The sequence below is a fragment of the Amyelois transitella genome, chromosome 14 (assembly GCF_032362555.1).
Source record: "Amyelois transitella isolate CPQ chromosome 14, ilAmyTran1.1, whole genome shotgun sequence".
NCBI classification, from domain to species: Eukaryota; Metazoa; Arthropoda; class Insecta; order Lepidoptera; family Pyralidae; genus Amyelois; species Amyelois transitella.
In genome coordinates this window covers 9743475-9768866 of record NC_083517.1, presented here as the reverse complement: position 1 = coordinate 9768866, position 25392 = coordinate 9743475, and the positions used below count along the sequence as shown (strand labels likewise).

At 36.9% G+C, this 25392-nt stretch overlaps 3 protein-coding genes across 4 annotated transcripts in view; 1 reads left to right on the top strand and 2 right to left on the bottom strand.

The window, feature by feature from the left end:
• The window catches only part of LOC106132326 (STE20-related kinase adapter protein alpha), a 204459-nt gene that overhangs the window by 76210 nt on the left and 102857 nt on the right, over positions 1 to 25392 (top strand). The window lies entirely within an intron of this gene.
• LOC106132458 (acidic leucine-rich nuclear phosphoprotein 32 family member B) lies at positions 1486 to 5492 on the bottom strand. 2 transcript variants are annotated; one of them, XM_013331886.2, is made up of 3 exons: positions 5288 to 5492; positions 3681 to 3876; positions 1486 to 3377 (listed from the first exon to the last, which is right to left on the bottom strand). In XM_013331886.2, exons 1-3 carry the CDS (start codon positions 5387 to 5389, stop codon positions 3322 to 3324), a joined length of 354 nt encoding a protein of 117 aa, XP_013187340.1. In that variant the 5' UTR covers positions 5390 to 5492; the 3' UTR covers positions 1486 to 3321. The 2 variants fall into 2 exon arrangements, with proteins under 2 accessions (XP_013187340.1, XP_013187341.1); XM_013331887.2 differs by lacking the exon at positions 5288 to 5492 and adding an exon at positions 4535 to 4672.
• LOC106132401 (DDB1- and CUL4-associated factor 8) lies at positions 7890 to 25180 on the bottom strand. Its single transcript, XM_013331801.1, has 12 exons — positions 25095 to 25180; positions 24844 to 25012; positions 24385 to 24766; positions 18459 to 18649; positions 17966 to 18139; positions 17337 to 17512; positions 15504 to 15682; positions 14364 to 14538; positions 12916 to 13055; positions 11924 to 12122; positions 11284 to 11403; positions 7890 to 9690 (listed from the first exon to the last, which is right to left on the bottom strand). Exons 2-12 carry the CDS (start codon positions 24962 to 24964, stop codon positions 9520 to 9522), a joined length of 2028 nt encoding a protein of 675 aa, XP_013187255.1. The 5' UTR covers positions 24965 to 25012; positions 25095 to 25180; the 3' UTR covers positions 7890 to 9519.

Below are 25392 nucleotides of genomic sequence, written 5' to 3'. Positions count from 1 at the left end.
GGTGAGTCGTTTATCTTTTTCATAATTACCTTTAGAGGTATCTGGGTTAATAATTAACTTAATTAAGAGTTTTACTTAAAAAATAGATATACCTACATTGTGATCGCTACGATTAACCTAGGTAGGTACTTACTATTTATATCCTATCAAAAAGTTACTAGGATTTACCTAGGTAGATACGTACCTCCTTGGTGTGAACTTTTCACCATCTTTTCACTGGGTTTTTCAAAGTTTTCAAACTTAATACCTTGCTCATTGGTAAAAAAAAATATGTTTACGATAGTGACTATCAACGCCACCTATGACGAAAAGCCCTAACCAAAATCATTATCAAATAAAGTAGGACGCCGCGGCAACGTGCTTACGAACTTAGGAATATTTTCAACTAGATGGCGCTAGTATTAAAATAAGAAAGTTCACACGATCTCACGCTACTTAGGTTGCATGCACACATGCCTTCTTTTACCGTTACATTTATTGCGTTGGTATAAGTCTTGTACCTACTTGATCATAAACATACCATTCATGATCTACGTAGTTATACCATTAATTTCGCAGCCACGTGGTAACCGTCAACTTCATAGCATCTTTTAATAATAGCTGGTAGAAAGGGATAGAAGCAGGGCGTCTGCCCCCATGAATTCTCAACACCCCACATCCGCGTTGCGTCGCGTCGAAAATATAAGGGTGAAAAGTTCCAAGGGTACTAAACCAAAATTTGCGAGCCCAATACGATCTGGCTTATGATGAAATAAGTAGGACCTTTCTTTATCAGTTAGTCTAGAAAGATAAGCATATTATAAGTCATGCTTGCTAGCCTTAAACTGTTGGTGGCTCAATTTCGGGAAGGCAAACTTACACTTTATTCTTTCTTTTTAATTTAGCAGTGAGGTCTTAATTTTACTTATCTTTTGAGACCAGTAACCATAACTGAATTCACGAAGCGAGACACCCCGCTTCGAACCAAATCTCACGTGGGACTTACAAGAGGGTCAAAAATACGTTAGTATGACTACGGGAAATATATTCTCGTATAGTAGTCATACATACCGGTATGACTAACTAGTACGTATGACCACGAGGAAGTAGGTACCGCTTTTTATTAGAGGGCGAAAAGCCGCTTTTCCTTAAAAGTTTATCCACGTGATAAAAAGTTCGAAGACCTACAAGTCGTCTCACTGAATGTTTATATTTTAAACTAAATTTACTCAATAGAGCGTTTGAAACCTAAGGTACCAATGGGTAGCTTCAATGTATTCTTTTTCATAATCTCTTAAATAATAATGTATTAGATAGGTAGGTACGATGCAATTTTCCCCGTTGTGGACGACGCCGCATAAATTGCGCCACATTCAACTGCGCCATATTTATTTTTATAACGCTATCTTCGTAAAATTATAAGGTACCTACTAGGTATCGCTCTGATTCATGTGAATAGAAAGTTCTCGTTTTAGGATCACCCTGGGACAAATAAATAGGCGTGAAAACAAAATAACGTTTTTACTTAAAATCGGTTGTATTTACATTTCGTCCATTGTAGAAAATCAATAGTGTTCAACATCACAAATAAATAAAATCGTACTAAGGTATTCACATAAGTCGTACATAGTACACAATATGCGTCAGCTCATACTTTCTTACCACAAAATGAAAAGGCGGGACGATAGGATTTACTCATAAGTTAATTTTATTGATTTCATGTCAATTTTATCTAATCGTACATTCCCTTTGGTTTACGATCGCCAATGGAACAATCCTCTAACTAAATGCTTTCCTAAAAACATCTCGTGGTCTCCCGCGGGGGCCAGGAATGTGGTGTTGAACAACGTACGGTCGAATCGTAGGCGTTTCGTCCCGCCGGCACCCGCGAAAGACTGATCGGAGTGAAAACAGTTTCGACAAGTTGGTATCAAAAACACTCTTGTTACTAGCGGCGTCTAGGTTGCCGGACGCCAGCCGCGCAGGGCGCGCGCATACATTGCCGCTCAACCTGCACACTGCCGACCGGCAATGTATGCTCGTCCGGGTAATTTTCCACACGAGGGAACGCGTTGGCGTGCCTTGGTACAGGGCCGGCCGGTAGCTTGGGCACGCGGGGAGGGAGCCACGCCGCGCGGCAAATCGAACGAGGCCACGCCGGCTGCGTCGCGCGGAGGGGGGATGACGCGCATCGCCTCCCCGCGCCCGCGGCCCTATCGCGTCCTCATAAAAAATGACGTACATCCTAAATACTAAATCACTTTAACCTAGGAATCTCTTATTTCGAATCGTGAAACACTGGAATACCGAACTGAGGACTATCCTAATTAACAATTATGGACATAGATTACAGGCCGGTTTTGTATATTCACTATCACGGCGCCCGCCGCACTCTTTATCGGTCGGTCAGAGCGGGTGGCTGGCGCGCGAAGTGCGAGATAATGGCAAAATTGTGATGTTTGTCTATCAAAATATTTAAGTGACTCGATTCGTCAAAGCGTTGCAACTGCTGGATAACAATTCCTTGTGCAGCTCGAAAGCACCTGAGCGAGCATCATACATCGTAAATCTCTTAATTTATTAAAATTCATTCATCCAATATCACTATCTCACGGCCTAGGGGCGTTAAAGTCGCACAAGGAATTGGCCATACAGAACACACAAGACGAAGTGTGGGGTGAATTTTCTGAAATGTATATTATGTCGAATGAAACAACCACACTATGTTACATCTGATCATAAAAATCACAGGCTTCACTTACGCTAAATATGTACACACAAACTCTCATCAACAACAAGAAAATGAAGAATTGAGCTTTGTGACTTAATCGCTTATTACTACATTAGTTCTGCCACACAGGCTTATTTCTATTTTATTACAAACGGATAGAACTATTGCATAGAAAAATATCACAACTTTACCATTAGACAGATTCATATATGTAGGTAAACCTAGAATACAGAGCGGGTTTCACTTAGAATAAGTTTACTTCCGAAAACAGATTTGTACATTTTATGAAAAAATTCAACAGCATTCTACTAATTCTTAATTACAAACTCGTCAACGCGAGCAAAAATAAAGATACGGCTTCGGTACCAAACTTAAACATTGTAAAAAATTGAAAATCTGCATTGGATTAGACTTAATTAATTACATTTGTCATTTAAATAAAACTGCACCCGTTTTAGGTGGGAGCGTGGTCGGCCTCGCGTGTTCCCAACTGCTGTGATTGTGTCGAGGGTTGGGGCTGCTGCAGTTGAGGCGACGCGAGGCCGCTAGTCCGGGCCGTCACGAGCACAACACTTCACTGTGACATTGTCCTTACAGAGGCACAAGACGTATTACGCGTCTTCCTCATCATCTTCTTCGTCTAATATTTCTTCTTCTACTTCCTCGTCTGCAACAAAGAGACAAATTTCATAAATCTGATAAGATAACATGAGATAAGAATATATCGCGTATCTTAATCGAGTAGAGCAAGTACGATAAGATGTAGTAGTTTTACAACCAATAATAATAATGCAAGTAACAGTTAAATTTCCTAAAGTTAAAAGGATCTTTCCATTGATATAATAATTGACATATGAAATATTAATACCATGCATATGGCTGATTACTTTTTAGTCTGAATTTAACTTTTCATTGCTTTCGCTCATCCTACATTTGTTAATGGGCTTAAATATTTTAAAAATAAACTAACCATCGCCTTCGAGATCGTCCTCTCCCTCTCCTATTTCCTCATCATCTTCGTCGCCTTCTTCGCCCTCCACGTCCTCATCGTCATCTTCTTCACCTTCTCCCTCTCCTTCTAAATCTTCTTCGTCACTATGTGGCTCATCTTCCCCGCCGCCGCCATTTTCTTCCTTTCGCGCCTTTTTCGCATCTGTCGTTTTTTCCTAAAACCAATGTAACAAACATTTATTAACGTTAACAATATTATTGCATTGTGATTTCAAGTTCATTACCAATAATTGGCCATAATCCAAACGATGCATAAAGCATTATAACCTAGGAACTTTCTACAGAATAAGACAAGTTTATATACAAGATAATGAGACGCAGGTGACAAAGATTCGTAACGATAAAGAAGCGTGGGTCAGTTGTGGGGGAACAACGGATAGCGCGGGGCTTTCGGCATACGGCCTAATTTGCCGTAGCAAAAGTTTACGAAACGCGGTCACGGCGCATACATAACCATTCACAGACATCAGACTAGTACACGAGGGCCATTAGACGATAGTCGCCCTAACGTCATAATAAAAGTTCTAGACGCATCATTTCATTAGCAACGTACTACTAATCACGTTGCAAGACCGAATTTCCAAAATGAATTTTGAATGACCACAAGGTACCATGCGTCCTCGTGTTCATTTTATGATATTTAGGTTACTAACTATGCGTGTGAAAGAGACGCAAGATTTAACGCAAAGTTTTATTAAATTCCCGCTCAATTTTATAAGTTCACAAATTTCGAGATCAATTTTATTGTCGAATGCTTTAAAAAAGTACCACGCCGTAGAACAAAGGAAACCCAGATTACACACAAACACCTACATGCAAATAATGCCGGGTCATTGACTAGTTTTTAGAGTAAGCTACCGAAATAAAATAAAACGTTTCAATATTCAATCACGGCAAAAGTCGTCGCAGACTAGAATTTTGTAGACTAATTCGTTGCCTTGATAATATGATAACAAGTACTTAACATAACCAAACATTTACGCGGCGACTCTGACAAGCTAGGACAAACACTGACATTTGCCGGCCATGTTACAAGTCTAGCGTCACGCTGCCATGAGCATATTGACTGTGAAAAGTCTGAAATAACCTTTGATAACCAATAAATCAATAATGTACACAAACTACACATGGCATTGTGCAGTCTACATACAAGCTTTTTACAATAATAACTATAAATGTAGACAGCGTACGTTCTCGCGCCATGTTTTTTTTCCGCCAAGGTCATGCCTCTGTATCGAAATCGGGTAAACAATGCTACAGAATAACGATGCTACTTTTTGATACATAGTACACGCTTAGCAAGTCATCAAGACACCATGTAACATCATGGTATTGACTCATCGATTACCTCATTCACGGTATAATGCATAATCTCACCGAATATGACGTCCAAAAATATGCCGGTAGGACCCGAAGGTTGGAGTCGCGAAACCCTAAACACCACGTGGACTATTAAGCCTAACACGAATCTGAATATGTTTATTATCGTGATATGGCCTAATAAATAGCGTTCAATAAAATGGCGAGCTATTTAAATGAATACATTTGTCTGACATGTGCACATACCTCTGCTGCTCTTTTCGCTCCTTTTAGATCACTTTTCGCGTCCGCCTTCTCGTCCCCGACCTTGTCAACGGCCACTTCACTGTTATTTTCATTGGTGCTCATGATTGTTCTGATTTTTTGGCTTTTATTACTAGAAATGTACAGTTGTTTGATTCTCTGAATCCGACGCACGACTGACTGACGAGTGAGCGGCGAGATCAGTTTGAAAACGAAGATGGCGCGGGCTTCTGTACGCCTCGCTCTGATTGGTCGAAATTGTCCGCCATCACCAAGCTATGACTAGCATGTGGGTGAAATAGGTAAAATTATTTGTTAATATTACTACTTATGATGGTGATATCAATATGTAATTTTGCTTTTAATTTAATATTGATAAGTCCACAATCACCTTTTATTACATCATACCATCCAACAAGGAGAAAATTCAATAAATAATGCACTTAGCGGCAATTGGTTATACACTAGTATGCTAGGTGGCAGCACCATCAGTTAAATGAAAGCGGGAAACTAAAAAGTTTGTAATATTACCTATTTGAAATTTGGCAAGCGTGGTATTTTACTTTGAATACATCTTTTTGAAAAACTTAAAACACTAAACGCGTTGTGAAAATTAATTTGCAATTTTTTAATGATAATTTTGAAATTGTGGTATAAGGCAAAATTTAAGTTTGGTAAGATACCTACACGATCTACGAGCTGAAGTTGACTGTTGTTATTGTTGTCTATATTTTATTATCGCTATGTTTATGTAAACATTTCCATTAACTTTATTAACGTGTATTTCCATTGCTTTATGATTATTCGCTGCGTGATGCGAATTTTTAAACTGATCATTCACGTAATCGAAGAAAAGTTAATAAGCATTGTATTCAAATATGAAAAGGTGACTGAATCAATGCAATGATAACATTATGCTGTTTTCGGAGGATCAGCAAAGAAATATTTTTTGGTTATTTCAACAGACAACAAAATCCTGGCCCGATTCATTTTGAACTATCACCAAGATTATCATCTCACCTCATTTCGTAGGGGTACAAAAAGAGGCAATATTTACGTTAAATTTTGCAATTTTCTTTCTTTCCTTTATAGCAATTATTACGTTAATTATTTTCTATGTGTGACCTCAGATACGCCAAGTAAAATATAAATACAATTATTTTTGAGTCAAAAAGGAGTTATAATCACAGGTTATAATAATAACAGATATTGGTTTAAGTTTGAAAAAGAAAGAACGAGGGACGATTAAATCCCTCATTTGTTATTTACAATAAGTATTTACAAACAAACAAACAAAGCTGCAATATATTCTAGAAATTTTGTGTGGTTTTAGTTTTGGTAACTTTCTACAAACGAAGGGAGAAAGGAAATAAGTACTTGGCAGGAACAAGAGGAATAGATGTATCCAAATTCCAGAGCAATATTAAGTTTTCGTTACAATTGGGCATTTTATTGATGAAGTACCTGGTTAAACTGTGGAGCAGTGCTTGGTGGAAGTCAGAAAGACCATGAGAGTGAAAATCGAAAATAACTGATTTTTTTAACTGTTTCAAACTTGCAGTACCTACTAGGTAATTATGTAAATAAAATCGATTTTTTACCCTCGTATGTATATTTATAGTTTCAACGAAATCGTTATTGCAAATATTGCTTGTTTAATAGTATAGGATTAGGCAATGAATATATTTTAAGTGGAAATTATAAGGTTAAACCATACCATAAACTATACCTGTTGATTTTCGAGTTAAAATATCACAAGTTGTAAATTGAAACAGGAGTAGTAATTAAAAATTGTCTTTTATTTACAACATTGGTACTAACTTTACACGTTAATATTCATAATATTAAGTTTTTTTTAATTGGAATTTACATTTTCGGGTTTAACGTGATAAATAAAAATCATAATAACTAGTAAAGTTACGTTCACAAATTGAGTTAATTAAATATTTGGATGGCAGCCTCAATCAAGCGAGACCTATTATAAACAGTTATATGGAAAGATTTTTGTTATTTACTATTATAATAACTACCTATATTCTGTTAAAATATTGTTTTGCACTATATGTTAAGATAAAAAGGTCTCATCAAATATTTCATAAAGCCACTTGAAATATTTTTCTAAATTTGGACCATTTCTAAACCGTTCTGATGAAAGTAAAAGAAAAATTTCGCGGTTTTCGCTCGAAATTCACACTCGTAATTCACATATAATATTTTGACCTATCATGGATTAACTTCATTTTTTTTTAACCATAGATTGTTTAAAAATAATTAATTCGAAGAAATTAGTAAAATCAAACATTACAGATTTTACGATACATACTAATCTACATTTAAAAACTTCACTGTTTAGATATTTAATTCCTATTTCATATTTAAAAGGCATGAGTACATTTGTTATATATATATTTATAGTACCCGGGGTATATTGGACCTATACTTGGTGCACGTTTGTAGGTATCAATCGAGGTTTTATATGGCCGCCGCCATTTTTGTTCAACTTATATACAAGAGTTTATAATATAGCAGGAGGAATTGTAGTAAAAGGATGTCGGGACTAAAAAAACGAAAACTTTGAAAATTTGTGTTAAAAGAAAATCAAATCTGTAATAATTAAGCCTCCTCTTTAATCATTTCACGATAAAATCACTAATCTAAGGTAAAAATAAAAGATTCTTGAGAACGCAACAAACAATGAAACAAAAAGCTATATTCTTTTATCACATACATCTAAAATTAGCTTAGTACATAAATACTTATATAAACATATAATTGAAATATAAAAAGTAATATCAACAATTTTCACAATAAGGTTTAAACTTTTACAATTTTTATCACACAGGATTAAATCTTGCCACTATTAGAAAGTGGTATGATGATCAAACAATACAAACAAGTGATAATTTAAATTGTACGAATCACTTATTTCTAAAATCTCGCATACCTGTGATATTAAACGAAAAACAATTATAATGGCTTTTTCAACCATAATACCACCATTATTATAAATAAATATAGAAAACCGTCGTTAACCATAAATTTATCCATGGAAATCAGAACGATATAAGTCAGTAGAAATGCCATACTACGAAATAATCGCACAATTTTTTACGTAGTTATCAAACTGTCGAATCTCGGATTCAGATGTAAAGTCAAAAAAAGTGCTTTGATGGTGTGACTGCCCCAACTTTCAACGTCACATTTACCAGTACTTAGCACTTCTATAGTCTCATCGTATTCTGAATTCTACGGGTAAATCAATACTCATACGTAAGATAGTCTATCGATGCTCGCTCATTTAAATCTTTGATAGTGCTAGCCAACTGACGAAAATAAATTTGCGAGCAAAATACCAGTTTTAGAATTAGCCTACCTCTAATCTGAACAGATATCTAAGAGAGTTTAATGAAAAAGTTTAAAGTTTTATACAATTTTTACACCCAGCTTCCTATTTTGATTTCTGGAATCATACATACATACATTTTGACGTCTTTATGTAAAAGACTTATTCTCATGCTAGCACATCTCCTTGATTTTAATCTCAAATTAAAATTTTCAAGTACCAAGCATTTACACACTTAGTTCAAGTTGTATTTAGTATTTTTTTTAACGGTCCGTATACACATTCATAGGTGCGTATAAGTTTGATATCTATAAAGCGGTACAATAAAAAAAAACAATGGCAATCAATAGTTGGCGCCTTAACAACGGTTATGAATACAGAGTTCTATTTTTAAATGTTTATTAGAAATCGGTAGGTATTTCTAGTCTCATTTGTAAATGTATATAGCTGGTTTCAGTGTACTATTTTTAAATTATGTGGTCAGACTTCCATTTTTGAATGTATCTCTGAAAGCGGTCTACCTTCATAGAATTAACCACAAAAGTAGTTACAAACTGGAAATACTAAACTCCTTTACAATACATTACAATAAAAAAAAAAAATTTGAATGACCACAGTCACACAGACAGTATTTTTTAGAGTTTCTAAATGTCTCTCGAAAGAAATATCCAAAAATTTCAAGACAAAGCAAAAGTTTGCAGGAAATCGGACCCCAAGCCCCGAAGCATAGTCAGAGAGCGTGTGACTATAAATACGCCAAGATTAAAAAAAATCAAAAATTTTTCCAAAAAAAATTTCAACTTTTAAATTTTCAGTTAATGTCCACATCACCTACAATATCCATTTACAAATGTCACAAACACATCCGATCACCGTTACGTTACAACGTTCACTAGAAAGCCGTGCACACGTTGCCGTCAAAGTCAATGTTCTCCCGGTATAGGGCTCCCGGTCCGTCGTCGTCATCAGGCAGCAAGTTCTCTCCGCGCCACGCCGTGTACAACGTTGGCAGGAAATCGTGGAACAGAGTACTTCGAACCTTGGACCTGTTCTCTTTGATTTGCTGAAATATATGAAAACAAGCGATATTATTAAGAACGTCCTGGTAAAGGGTCAGGTCAAAAGTACCCGAAACCGCCGAGCTTGCATGAAGAGAGTTATGAATGTGGATGAAGCGAAGGAAGTATGCAGAGATCGTGGCAAGTGGAAGGAGGTAGTCTCTGCCTACCCCTCCGGGAAAGAGGCGTGATTTTATGTATGTATGTATGTAAGCGATATTATTATTGAGTGCAGCGGTAATGTCTTTAATTAATATATAAGTTGCCGTGTGGTTCCCGGAATTTTAGAATAGAACCGTTCCGTATCTTTTGCAATGGATGTCGTAAAAGGCCATTAAGGGTAAGGTTAACAAACTGGTGATACTTCTTACAGGCGATGGGTTAGCAACCTGTCACTATTTGAATAGAATAGGTTTTTTTTTTACAAAATTGAATACTTAGATATAATAAGATTTAAGTTATGTGATGCAAAATCACATAACTTAAATATTATTATATCTACTATCGCTTCCAAAGCGCATGTGAAGAAGCGGCGGAACAAACTATTTGTATGTCAATTCCATCATTTAACCAACAGCTGAACATGGCCTTTCAGTCTTTTTGAGACTGTTGGCTCTGTCTACCGCAATAGGGATATAGACGTGACCATATGTATATATGTATGTATGTATGTGTGTCTACTATTCAATTTAATGATGATAATAGGCTATTTGACTGTATTAAAAATATACATTTCTTTTATGTCATCAGTCTTAATATTATTTTTTTGGAGCGATTTGTAATAACGCGAGATAAAAATATTGCATTATTTTAACAAAATCCGTCTCAGAAAATTAGGTTTTTTTATGCAGCTGTCACGTGACTAAAAACGAACGTGATTGGCTATTTCTATTATGACGTCAATTATCCACAAACAGGCTGTGGATCGTACCGTTCCTTAGAGTTCGCTATTATTTTTCAAGATTTTATAAGTGTTTAATCGCTCAGGATTACTCAGATAACAAAGGTATTTAATAATGGAAACCAATTCCGCGAAAGCTGACAGTCGAAACCTACCAAAAGTGGACGCAATAATGGTTGGCGTCTTCTACAAAAACAATCCAGATTTCTATGCTACCGAACTGAGGAATGTGAAAACATCAATGTAAGTATATCTTGGTAACCAGTGATCTTAGATCATGATCTGAAACCACTTCTTGCGAATATTCAAATCCATCGGCATAGAAAAAAACAGTTTCGTAGGAGATTTTATTGTTGTATTAGTGCATTAAGGCACTGCACAACATTTATAGGAACTCATTTTAATAATTTTCACACATATGACGTGGCACAAGTTAAATAAAACAAGAGAAAATCAAAAATTTTCAAAACACCAACAAGCTTTGTATGATATTTACACGAAATTTACGTCACTGCATGCCATGGTCGCCATATTGCTAAAAGTCGCGTTTTGGCGGCATATTTGAATATTTCATTTTCTTTTTCGATTTTTTAATAAAATAGCTGTAATAAAAGCATAAAAGTATTTTTGTAGGGCTCCTTATAAACAAATAAATACCCTAAGATAGTTTTTAGAACTTTGTCAAATAGCCTATTACATTTTCCAGTCCATCATATTTGGGGTCTTTCCGCAGCGCTGGCCACCAGATCTTCACGTCCCTGTCCAGCCCACTGCTGGCCAGCACGGGGCATCGGGGGTGACCTTCTATGCAGTTCACCTGGAAAATAATAGATACATATTGTTTGTTTGTGAACTGTTTATTGCGCATTATAGATATACTAGCTGCGCCCGCGACTTCGTCCGCGTGGAATAGTTATTTTGGGCATCATTGAAGCCCTCAAGGATGAATAATTTTCCTAGTTCTTTTTCACATTATCCATTATTCCTTCGCTCTTAAAAGTTGAAGCGTGATGTTATACAGCCTAAAGCCTGCCTCGACAAATGGTCTATTCAACACAAAAATAATTTTTCAATTCAAACCACTAGTTCCTGATATTAGCGCGATCAAACAAACAATCTTTTTATTTTTATTCATTATTATAGGATACTTCATATCGCTTAATAATTGTCTAAACGTATGGTTTAACAACATTGGTTGACGTCAAATAAATGTACTGCCGCTTCCAAGGCGTCAGTGCAGAAGAAGCGGTAACAAACTGCACTGCAGCATTTTCTTCAACAACGTCAACTTCACAATATCAATTAAACTTAGAATAACTCTTCAGCTTTATACTAACCACTCCATTTTCATCACCCTTCAGCCATTGCACTATGGCTTCACTGTTCTTCTCCCATATATAGATGTAGGAACAATCCGACCCGGACACAATGTATTCGCTCTTTGGCCCGAAGAATGCTACGCCTTTGAACGTAGCGCTGTTCCTGTGACCGCTATAGCGGTGCGTGTAACCGTCTTTGGCGCCGGTCGTGTCATCTCTGGAAGAAGAATACACATACATACATACATATGGTCACGTCTATATCCCTTACGGGGTAGATAAAGACAACAGTCTTGAAAAGACTGAATGGCCACGTTCAGCTATTTGGCTTAATGATAGAATTGAGATTCAAATAGTGACAGGTTTCAATTTCAAATTCTTTATTGCATATCATAAGGTACATCAGTTTGATTACAGTTATAGCTTATAAATAGATACAATGTGAACCCTGTTGGGCATCGGAATTAAAAATAATGGCTTAGTTGACAGCTCAGCTTAGTACGTCGCATTATTATCACGTCTCTCGGCTTAACTAGACAACATTTTCTACTTGTCTCGTGCTGTATTTAGTCACTTTCGCAATTCGTCCGACGAGCATGTACAATCAAGTTTATAATTGTTAACCATCATCATCATCAGTCTCATCAAGGCTGTTGGCTCTGTCTACCCCGCAAGGGACAAAGACATGACTACATATATGAATAACGGAAATAAAGATCTACAAGTGCCGTGTGGTTCCCGGCACCAATACAAAAAAGAATAGGACCACTCCATCTCTTTCCCATGGATGTCGTAAAAGGCGACTAAGGGATAAGCTTACAAACTTGAGATTCTTTTTTTAGGCGATAGGCTAGCAACTTGTCACTATTCGAATCTCAATTCTATCTTAAAGCCAAATAGCTGAACGTGGCCTATCAGTCCGCTCAGGACTGTTGGCTCTGTCTACCCCGCAAGGGATATAGACGTGATTATATGTATGTATGTAAGATCTACATATAACGGATACTAACTTGTCGTACACGTCTTTCTTAGTATCAAACAGGTAGATGTCCTCATCGTTGTAAGAGCCGAGTATCTCGGTGCCGTCGTGGTTGTAAACAGCACAAGTCATGTGCATCATAGCGTAGCGCGTAGATTTCTTTTGACCGTTCTGCAAAAAAAAAAAAAAATACACGTGATACAACGAGATAACTGTGCCGTGTGGTTCCCAGCACTAATAAAATGAAGACTGGGACTGCTGCTCCTCTTTTCCATGGATTTCGCAAAAAAGCGACTTAGGGATTGGCTTATAAACTTCGGATTCTTGTTTTGGGCGATGGGCAAGCAACCTGTCACTATTTGAATCTCAATTCAACCGTCAAGCTCTCAAGCTGAACGTGACTTATCAGTCTTCAGGACTGCTGGTTCTGTCTATCCAACAAGGGATAAAGACTGGTTGAAATGAAAGAAAGAAGGTAAAAAGTCAGGTCAAGACTAAAGATGAACATACTTCAACTAAATCTGGTGGCTTAGATGAACCTATCTTGACCAAATGGTGGACGGGCTGGTGGAAGGTCAGGTCAAGACTAAAGACAACATATGTTTTTTCAACCAAATTCGTATTGACATAATTAGTTCTACATTCATTCATGTTTTTTAATGTAGACAATGTGCATTCGTCCACGATTTAGATTTAAGATCTATATTTGTAAATTGACATCCGATGAAAATGCTGCAGTGCAGTTTGTTCCGCCGCTTCTTCTACACATGCGCTTTGGAAGCGGTAGTAGTTATAATTAGATTTAAGTTATGTGACATCAATAAGTGTTACCTTGTATCCAATTTTGAAAATAAATCTATTCTATTCTAAATCTGAATCGGCTTAGACAAACCCATCTTGACCAACTAGTAAACGGGCTGGTCAAACTTCAAACATACACATATAAGACTTTACTCTAATCTAAATCTGATGGATTAGACAAACCCATCTTGACCAACTAGTAGACGGGCTGGTCAAACTTCAAACATACACATATAAGACTTTAATCTAAATCTGATGGATTAGACAAACCCATCTTGACCAAATAATAAACAGGCTGGTCAAACTTCAAACACACACATATAAGACTTTACTCTAATCTAAATCTGATGGATTAGACAAACCCATCTTGACCAACTAGTAGACGGGCTGGTCAAACTTCAAACATACACATATAAGACTTTACTCTATTCTAAATCTGATGGATTAGACAAACCCATCTTGACCAAATAGTAAACAGGCTGGTCAAACTTCAAACACACACATATAAGACTTTATTCTAAATCTGATGGATTAGACAAACCCATCTTGACCAACTAGTAGACAGGCTGGTGCAAGTTCAAACCCTATTTGACCAACTAGTAGATGGGCTGGTGCAAGTTCAAACATGATAAAACTCAACTAAGATGCAAACTTCAAACATATACATATAAGACTCACATGAAGCACAAAAGCGGAGGGGCAATACATCAGCAGCGGCTTGGTGGACTTCCTCCTGTCGTAGACGCGCACGAACCTGTCGCGGCCCGCCACGGCCAGCTGGCGCGGCTCCAGCGGGTGCCCGCTCACGCTGTACAGCGGGATCGTGCGCCGCTGGTCGCGCACTTGGAACAACCTGACGGACAGAGGATACATACATATATATACATACACTAGAGGCCGCCCGCGACTTCGTCCGCATGGAAACCCTATCAATCCCGCGGGAACTCTTGGATAAAAAGTAGCCTATGTGTTATTCTGGGTCTTCAGCTACCTACATACCAAATTTCATGGTAATCGGTTCAGTAGTTTTTGCGTGAAAGAGTAACAAACATCCATACAAACTTTCGCCTTTATAATAGTAGTAGGATACATAGGAGTTCATATTGCATGTGCATTAAAATATATAATAAACTACCAGACTCATACAACAAGTCTTTGCCAATTAATAAATTTAAGAATAGACTGCTAGAATTTTTAATTTTTCATTGTTTTTATTCCATTGATGATTATTTCAATTTTAAATTGTATAATTACTAATTTTGAAATTAATTTATTACGAAACAATTTTACATGCCATACTTCTGGCGGAACATGTAAGATCACATATTTTTCTAACACCCATTTGTAACATCTTTCTTTTTAAAGAATAATTTCATTTCATACATACATATTTAGTTATGAAACAATTGAAAAACTTATAAAAGATATGTGGACTGGAAAACCCGTGGTGTACATATTGTGTTTCTCGGTTTGGTTAATTGTGAAATTGATGTTATAGAAGAAAATGTTGCAGTGCAGTTTGTTACCGCTTCTTCTGCATTTACTCTTTGGAAGCGGCAGTAAACTTAGTTTTAAGTATTTTATTTGACTACAACCAATGTTGTGAAACCAAATATATTACACTTATTAAATGATATTAAAATGTCACATAATAATGAATAAAAAAAAATTATATGAATTTAAATATAGTCTAAATCTTTTGCCATCACCTTGAAGAGGCTGAAAGGCCACGAATGTGAGACCATAGACAAAAAACATCACCACTGACCTTGAACTACGACATAAACGTGCTACCATAGACAATAACAGTCCACCGACCTGGAAGGGTGGTCGTCCCTGACGTCGCACTGCATGACGAGCCCGTCCTCGGCGGCGGAGATGACGACGTGCGGCTCGGCCGCGCACACGTGCAGCTTGTGGGCTGCGCGCGCGTGCGAGAGGAGGCGGCGCCGCGCCACGGCCGGCCCGCCGCTCGGGGGGCATTGCAGGAGGCGCACCTTCAAATTGCAATTCACATACATGCTTATCATCACGTAAGTATATATCCCTTGCGGGGTCAATTCAGGGCCAACAGTTTTTAAAAGACTGATACACGTTCACCGATTCACATACATACTTATAATCACGTATATATCTCTTGCGGGGTATTCAGGGCCAACGGTTATTAAAAGACTGATACACGTTCACCGATTCACATACATACTTAGAATCACGTATATATCCCTTGCGGGGTCAATTCAGGGCCAACAGTTTTTAAAAGACTGATACACGTTCACCGATTCACATACATACTTAGAATCACGTATATATCCCTTGCGGAGTCAATTCAGGGCCATCAGTTTTTAAAAGACTGATACACGTTCACCGATTCACATACATACTTAGAATCACGTATATATCCCTTGCGGAGTCAATTCAGGGCCAACAGTTTTTAAAAGAGTGATACACGTTCACCGATTCACATACATACTTAGAATCACGTATATATCCCTTGCGGAGTCAATTCAGGGCCAACAGTTTTTAAAAGACTGATACACGTTCACCGATTCACATACATACTTAGAATCACGTATATATCCCTTGCGGAGTCAATTCAGGGCCAACAGTTTTTAAAAGACTGATACACGTTCACCGATTCACATACATACTTAGAATCACGTATATATCCCTTGCGGGGTCAATTCAGGGCCAACAGTTTTTAAAAGACTGATACACGTTCACCGATTCACATACATACTTAGAATCACGTATATATCCCTTGCGAGGTCAATTCAGGGCCAACAGTTTTTAAAAAACTGATACACGTTCACCGATTCACATACATACTTAGAATCACGTATATATCCCTTGCGAGGTCAATTCAGGGCCAACAGTTTTTAAAAAACTGATACACGTTCACCGATTCACATACATACTTAGAATCACGTATATATGCCTTGCGCGGTAGATAGGGCCAACAGTTTTTAAAAGACTGATACACGTTCACCGATTCACATACATACTTAGAATCACGTATATATCCCTTGCGGGGTCAATTCAGGGCCAACAGTTTTTAAAAGACTGATAGACCACACGTTCAGCTGTTTTAGACAGAGCCAACTTTAGGTAACATTTATGTATCTTATCGATAAGAAGAGCGGAGTCATCTGGCACAAGCATTCTTTTGCTTAAAAGATGGCTCCAGCACCTAAATTTTAAGTTAAAACTATGTTGTTGTCTAATAAAAGATTTTTTTTTTTACGTCTTTGTGTTAGACCACACGTTCAGCTGTTTGGCTTTATGATATATGTTTGCTTATATATAGTATTTTTTCAATTCGAATAACTAGTTCCAGAGATTAGCGCGTTAAAACTAACTCTTCAGCTTTATAATATTAGTATAGACTAGCTGGGCCCGCGACTTCGTCCACGTGGAATAGTTATTTTGGGCATCATTGAATAATTTTCCGTTTTTTTTTTCACATTTTCCATTATTTCTTCGCTCCTAAAAATTGCAGCGTGATGTTATAAAGCCTTCCTCGATAAATGGTCTATTCAACACAAAAAGAATTTTTCAATTCAAACCAGTAGTTCCTGAGATTAGCGCGTTCAAACAAACAAACAAACTCTTCAGCTTTGTAATATTAGTATAGATTATAATTTTCAAACTCACCTGGCCATCTCTAGCACAAGTGACGATGTTCAACTGACTCTCAGCATTGAGGTAGAGGAACTTGCTTTGAAACACGTTGGACTTGTGACCCGTCTTAATCTTCTGCAGGGGTATGTTCCGGGCCCAGTCCCACACTATCACGTGGGTGTCGTCTGACCCTGACGCTAGAAGGTGGCCTGGAATGCAGAGGCAATGTCAAAATCATCAATATTTTATTCAGAAAATAGGCCCTAGCAGGCATTTTTTCATGTAATTTTTCATTTTAATAAAGTTATATCCATCATATTATTAGTACATACATATAATGACGTCTATGCCCACCTGGTTCCAAGATTTTACCTTTCACTACCCAAAGGTTGGCTGGAAGAGATTGCTTAGCGATAAGTCCGCCTTTGCTCGACATATTCATAATGTACGTTTCAACTACATATGTATGTACTTTAATGGGCAAAAAAGATAATTCGTATTGTATTGTATCCCTTGCGGAGTAGCCAGAGTCAACAGTCTTGAAAAGACTGATAGGCTACGTTCAGCTGTTGGGCTTAGTGATAGAAGCTGCGGGGGTTAGATTTAATCTTCACTAAATCAATTTCGCAAAGAGGCATTCCACATTGCCTCGCACAACTCACCTTCCGGGTGAAAATTTATAGAATTAACACAGCCTTTGTGTTCGTTGAGGTAGTGCAACTTATCCAAACGATAGATTGAATGCAAGGAACTGTAAAATTTTTTCTCAAACATCACTTCATATTTGCCTGTCTTGCCGCACGGAAATGTCAGTCCCATCTCGCGGTTTATTATTTCTGTGAACAATAAATAAAATATACTTCTACAATCTTCTTCCTCCTGGCTTTAGTCTGGTTGAAACTCTAAAGAAGAGCTAGGGTAAGCCTTTGACCATGGATCCTGGATTGGGTGAGTCAGGTTTTTAAACGAAGCAACTCCCATCTGACCTTTGTAACCCATTGCAGGAGAACCTGACCCTGATGCCCTTGATGGGCTTGTAACCTCTCACAATCTGAATCTCAATTCCAATTTAAGTGTGAAATCTCATGCAGATTCGTTAAGAAGATACAAATAAGAAAAAGTAACAAACAATAACATTTAACACAAATTCCTCACCTCTACATATATGATAGTTGTGTTTGGGCCTCTCCTTCAACAGAACGCTAGTGTCAGTGCTCTCAGCGCCCCCGACTTCAAACCTCGACCACACCAGATTATCACTGTCCGTGTCATCGGATTGCCTGGCGACATCATCGGTAACGTCCGAATCATAACTATCATTGGTCTCTGAAGATGATGAGGAACTCCTGAATAAAATGTTGGTAACAATGTAATAGGAGTGTGTTAATTTTTATATTTGTATGCTGGTAACACTGAGGATACTGTTCTTCTATATAATTGTGTGCGCTCCCAGTTGTAAAAGTTTCGATGTCTTTAAAATAAAAGTCTTCGTCCAAGTATTAATTGTTTTTTCACTTAATTCAAGAGGTTATTGGCCCAGGCACATAAGCCTGAGAAACAAAAGTTAAAACAATAAAAAAAAAACTGTTTCGTCAAAAAATACTTTTACCGCGTGCGTGGCGTTGAGGTTAGAAAATAATAAAAACTTGCGAGCGAGTGAAGCAATAAGCAAGGTAGGGACGAACAGGAAGATGGAAGACGAAAATAGTTTTAGACTCCAGACGCACACGAAGCTCGAAGGAGCATCTAACTGGAATATTTGGAAGTTCCAAACCGTCGTTTTACTACGGGGTCAAGGTTTGCTAGAGGTAGTAGACGGGAGAAGTGTGAAACCAGAGGCGGCGGGTGAGAAGGCTGCATGGGAAAAGAAAGACGCGAAGGCTCAGTCATGGCTTGTTACAAGAATGTCGGAAAGCGTGATGATGCATATCATAACTTGTACCACGTCGGCGGAAATGTGGCGAAAACTTGCGAGTGTGTATGAGCAAAAATCTGAAACAAGTATTCATATTGTTCAACAACGTTTTTTTCAATATAAGTACGAGGAGGGCACCGCGATGTCTACATTCTTATCTAAAATAGAAGAATTAAGAAACCAGCTCAAACAGATGGGGGAAGATATTTCAGAAAGGTTCGTCATAACAAAAGTGTTAATGTCACTTCCAGATATGTATAAGCATTTTGTGTCGGCATGGGAGTCCGCGCCGGACGAGAAACAAACGCTAGATAATCTCGTTGCGAGATTATTGATAGAAGAGGAACGAATAAACGAAAAGGAACCTCAAAACTCGTCAGCATCGGCGTTCGTAGCTAAGAAAAACATTAAGTGTTATAAGTGTAATAAGCTGGGACATTATCAAAATGAATGTAATCAAAACAAGGGTTCGGGACACGACAATAGACCGGGAAAAAGGTGTTATTACTGCAAGAAAGTAGGACATACAAAAAGTGAGTGCTATTTCAAGAAGAATCGGGAAAAAGACAGTAAAAGTAACGCTTTTATGGTGATGAATGTAAATAGACACGTCCAACAATCTCAGTGGTTAGTGGACTCGGGCGCTAGTCAACATATGTGCCGTGATCGCAACCTATTTACCACATATTTATCGTCGAACAATAAAACAGTTATCATTGGAAATGGCGAAGAAATTAGTGCACTCGGGTTCGGACAGGTGGCGGTAGAGGTATTTAATGGCCGCGAATGGGTGAACACAACCATAGACAACGTACTCTTCGTTCCGGAATTAAAAACAAACCTGTTTTCCGTCAAATGCGCAACAGAAAAAGGTTATATTGTGAAAATGGACACTAAATTCTGTAAATTTTACAAGGAAAATTCTGTGTGTGCCGTAGCGTGTCGTAACGGAGATATGTACTATATGGACGTGCGTTATAAGTGTGAGATAGCAAATCCGACTGATGTGAAATCTGGACTTAAAGAGTGGCACGAAAAACTTGCTCACCAAAACTTACAGTATGTAAGAACAGTGCTTAAAAATAACAACATTGAAGTAAAAGACGCGGACTTTAAGTGTGAAGGTTGCTTGGAAGGCAAAATACATCGTTTGCCTTTCAGTGCCAGTGAAAATAAAACAAGTAAGCCATGTGAGTTAATACATGCAGACACGTGCGGGCCCATGGAGGTACCATCCGTGGGAGGCTCCAGATATTTTGTCGTTCTTAAAGATGACTACTCAAACTACAGATCAGTGTACTTTGTAAAAGGGAAAGATGAAGTGAAGAAGTGTATTGAGAATTTTTTGTACAAGGCTGAAAATATAACCAAAAACAAAGTACTGTGTTTTAGGAGCGATAATGGACTAGAGTTTGTGAACAAAGAACTACAAAATGTGTTCGAGAAACGTGGAATAACTCACCAAATGACGGTGCCATATACACCTGAACAAAATGGCAAGGCAGAGAGAGAAAATCGAACTCTAATAGAATCAGCACGTACAATGTTGTGTGCAGCAGGTTTGCCCAAGAAGCTGTGGGCAGAAGCTGTTCATACTGCAGCATATGTGATAAATAGAACAAGTAAAAGCAATGAAACAGGAAAAACCCCATATGAAACGTGGACAGGCAAACAATTTGATATAACGGGTCTTAAAGTTTTTGGAAATCCGGTATATGTCCATGTTCCAAAGGAGAAGAGAAAGAAATGGGACCCTAAAGGAGAGAAAGGAGTCATGGTTGGGTATGGCGAAGATGTCAAAGGCTACAGAATATTCTTCTCGGAAAAGAATAGTGTTGAAGTAAAAAGAGACGTTGTATTTTTAGAAAAAGGGGTGAAACAGAAAGAGCAATTAGTTATGCTGGATAATACTATGGAGAAGAAGGAAGAGACAAGTCAAGGGCATACTAAAGACAGGGAGGAGAAGAATGAAGATGAAGGAAAAAGGATGGAAAATGAAAAGGAAGTACCGCCTGAAGAGGAAACCTTCAACTTGTCTAGCGAAGGTGACAGTGTCTATGTACCGTGTTCCAGTGATGAAGATTCCAGCTATGATGCTAATGAAGAAAGACCGACACGTGAGAAGAGTACTCGAAATAGGAAACAGACTTCATTCTACAAATGTCATCATGTCTATGTCGAGGGAAATGAACCAAAGACTTACCAAGATGCCATGAAACGAAGTGACGCGAATAAGTGGCAAGAAGCAGTTCAAAGAGAATTAAAAACCCTAAAGGAAAACAACACTTGGGCTGTTTGTGAAGAACCTGTAACTGAAAGGACAGTAAGTGGTAAGTGGGTATTTAAAATTAAAAACTCGAATAATAATATACAGTATAAAGCTAGATTAGTAGCGAGAGGTTTTGAGCAGTGTGATACAATAGACTTATGTGATATATATGCACCAGTAGCAAAATTGTCAACATTCAGATTATTTGTTTGTATAGCAGCAAAGTTAAATTTACCGATTAGTCAAATGGATGTTACAGGAGCCTTCCTATATGGAGATATTGATGAAAAAGTGTATTTAGAATTACCAGAAGGTGCATATTGCGACAATAAAAAGATTGTTAAGTTAAATAAATCTTTGTATGGGTTAAAAAAATCACCAAAATACTGGAATGATAAATTTAATTCAGTAATTATAAAAGAAGGTTTTGTGAAATCAAAAAGTGATCCTTGTCTGTACACAAAATGTGAAGGTAATGCAAAAACATATGTTTTACTATATGTCGATGATTTACTTATGTTTAGTAATAATGAAAAACAAATATGTAATCTTAAGTCACTATTGAATAATAAATTTAAAATGAAGGATTTAGGTTTAGTTTCAAACTTCTTGGGTATTCATGTAAAACAGGATTTAGATACGGGAATTACTGAATTGAATCAAAAAGACTATTTGGAAAGTGTATTGCAAAAATTTGATATGCAAAATTGTAAAGGAATATGTACACCAATGGATTTGAACTTTAATACTAAAATATTGGAAGAAAAAGATGAATCTGTAATTGATAAAAACATTGAAAGAAAATGTAGACAAATTATAGGTTGCTTGTCTTATGCAGTGTTAGGAACAAGGCCTGATTTGTGTGTTGTTATGTCAATGTTGAGCAGGTACCAAAATAATGCAAATAATGCATTATTAACTGCATTAAAGAGAGTATTAAGATATGTAAAATATACTTCTAATTACAAACTTGTTTACAAATGTAGTAGCAACTCATTATTGGGATATTGTGATGCTAATTGGGGAGGAGATTTGAAGGATAGAAGGTCGACAACTGGCTATTGTTTCATGTTTGCAGATTGTTTAATTTCTTGGTCTTCAAAAAAACAGGCCAGTGTCAGTCTGTCTTCTACTGAGTCAGAGTATATAGCCATCAGTATGGCTGCTAGTGAGGCGTGCTGGCTAATTAACTTACTTAAAGATTTCAATATTGTAAAAGTGTGTCCGGTCACAATGTTTTGTGACAATCAGAGTGCCATAATGATAGCGAACACTGAGAGTGTTAAAAGGTTAAAACATATTGATATAAGATTTCATTTTATAAAAGAGTTGATTAAAAGTGGAAAAATAATTTTAAAATATATTAAAACTGAAAACCAAACCGCAGATATGTTCACAAAAGCGTTAAATAAAAATTTACTTGTAAGGTTTATTAAAAACTGTGGTTTGTATGAATAAGTTTATAAATAAATATCTTTTGTAAGGGTATATTACATTGAGGGGGGGTGTTGGTAACAATGTAATAGGAGTGTGTTAATTTTTATATTTGTATGCTGGTAACACTGAGGATACTGTTCTTCTATATAATTGTGTGCGCTCCCAGTTGTAAAAGTTTCGATGTCTTTAAAATAAAAGTCTTCGTCCAAGTATTAATTGTTTTTTCACTTAATTCAAGATAAAAAATAATCTTTACTATATTTCATATTATAATACACAAAATCACGCCATTTTCATGGAGGTACCCCTCCGTGGAAAGTGGAAAGATGTAGTCTATAGGAGACTACATCTTTTCAATTGGTATGATATCTTCATGTTTCTTTCACTTCATCCACATTCACTCTCTTCATGCAAGCCTGGCGGTGTCAGGTACTATTGACCTGACCTTTTGCCAGAATGTCCTTAAGGATCAAATCAAGGCCTTCCCACTCCTAACTACCTACTCATAGGCATGGAAATGTATATGCTACCCCTTACTATTTGATACTCAATTCCATTAAGCCATACAGCTGAATGTGGCCTTTTAGTTGCTGCAAGGGATATAGAAGTGAACACATATTTATATGTATGTATGTTTCACTTAAATGTAGAGAAATATATGTAGCCAAATTGGAAAAACCATTGACTTAAGCAAGTTTCAGATGGAAAAAAATACATAAAAACTATACTCTTGTCTCTTTCTAATTACTCCAGTAAGAAACATTCTGTTTCTAACTAATTTGAGAGAGAACTTAAGAAAAAAGACTCATTGAGATTTATGAGACTTTGATTTAATTCTGAGTTTTTTTTATTTTGATTGAGTTTTCCAGGTTACTTACAATTCCATGATCATAGGGATGTGAATGTTCTCAAAGATTATAAATAACATACTTAAAATTTCTTATCCGGCCAAGCTAAGCAAAACCACTGAAGCAAGTCTATACAGACTAAAACTATGATGTACTCAGTTTATCTCATTTTTGTTTTAATTTTCAAATTAATAAAAAAATATTTTCAAAATCAGATACCAGTCAGTCAATATGCCCTTTTGCATCCTCTGATGCTAAGCTTTAAAGCCTATCTACAGCATTATTCACAAACATTGACAATGTAATCTTACCTCGATCTGAGTCATTGAGTAAAAGGTGAACATAAGCAATATGCCTTGTCAGCATTAATGAATTAGAACACTTAGATAATTAGATAAGTATTTCACAATAACTTACAATCCACACTAATAATAAAAATAAAATATTTGCATTTTTGATTGTTTGTTAAGAATAAACTTGTTGTTTTCACAAAATTTGGCAGATATACAAAATAGACTTTCAGGTGTATTATAGGCTACTTTTTTCTGGAATTTCCATCAGTTAGCCCCACACAACAAGTAGTCAATAAAAAAATTAACAAAACATACTCACCCACTTGGCGACATTTCAGAGAAGGACCCACCAAGATATCTTTGGTAATCATCACTTTCTACCTCTGAATTGCTATTTTCCTGTGTTCTCACACTCAGTACAGTTTCCTCCACAGACAAATCATCAGAATCCCTTGAAGAATCATTACTATCTGAATCCCGATCTGGAGTTTTTCGTTTCCTATAATTCCGACCGCGTTTCGGGCGCCTTATGTTAAGCAATATAGCTCTAACATTACTACTTGAAGGTGCCACATTGACCACTTCATTGGAAGGCCCTTCCACGGCCATATTGACACGATCATCGCTGCTAGTACTCTCAGACTTATCAGCAGAAACTCCACTGTCTACATTCTCATCCTTCTCGCGTTTACTTGAAGAACCTAAAAAAATATTTTGACAACATTCGACACATTGTTTTACGTCACCAATTTCAAGGGCACCGAGAGATATTCATTACCTGAATCCTTGTTGAGGCTGTCTTGAGAGCTTCCATCATTCAGCTTTAACTTTTTAGCTCCAATTTTTGGACTAACTGGACTGTTGTTAACTTCGTCATCGCTCGGAGGGTTATCTTCCATTGTTACTTACGCTAATGTCCTATTCTACAGCTAACTACTCGAAGAGAACTATAAGAAATATAAAGATTTTATTATACTTTAAAGAACTGTTAATAAATAAGTTGTTTTATAAATTAAAACAGAAACAGACCCTGATTACAATGGAGGATTTTTCCTATTTTTTATTTTTTTTCTTTTTAAATTTTGACAGCTGACCAATTGGTTGCCTTATATTAGGGATGCGACAGAAATATTCGTACTAGTTAATAACGTTACTGTAATACTTAGGTAGTAGTTTTCGATGTTATCACGGTCACGTCAGGTGCCTCCTAAATTTACCAGCTTGCGCGAAAAGATTAAAGCACATAATGTTAATGAAACAAACTTAAGAGAAGTGAGGTGAGGTTCGTTCAAGTAAAAAATTAACTTACTTAGTACTTGAAATTGAA

Coding starts and splice junctions, on each gene's coding strand:
- LOC106132401 (XM_013331801.1), bottom strand. CDS start 24,964: ATGGAAGATAACCCTCCGAGCGATGACGAAGTTAACAACAGTCCAGTT. Junction 24,767..24,843: donor CAGCCTCAACAAGGATTCAG/GTAATGAATATC, acceptor ATATTTTTTTAG/GTTCTTCAAGTAAACGCGAG. Junction 9,691..11,283: donor AATATGATGGACTGGAAAAT/GTAATAGGCTAT, acceptor CATATATTTCAG/CAAATCAAAGAGAACAGGTC.
- LOC106132458 (XM_013331886.2), bottom strand. CDS start 5,389: ATGAGCACCAATGAAAATAACAGTGAAGTGGCCGTTGACAAGGTCGGG. Junction 3,877..5,287: donor GAGCGAAAAGAGCAGCAGAG/GTATGTGCACAT, acceptor CATTGGTTTTAG/GAAAAAACGACAGATGCGAA. Junction 3,378..3,680: donor GGACGATCTCGAAGGCGATG/GTTAGTTTATTT, acceptor TCTTTGTTGCAG/ACGAGGAAGTAGAAGAAGAA.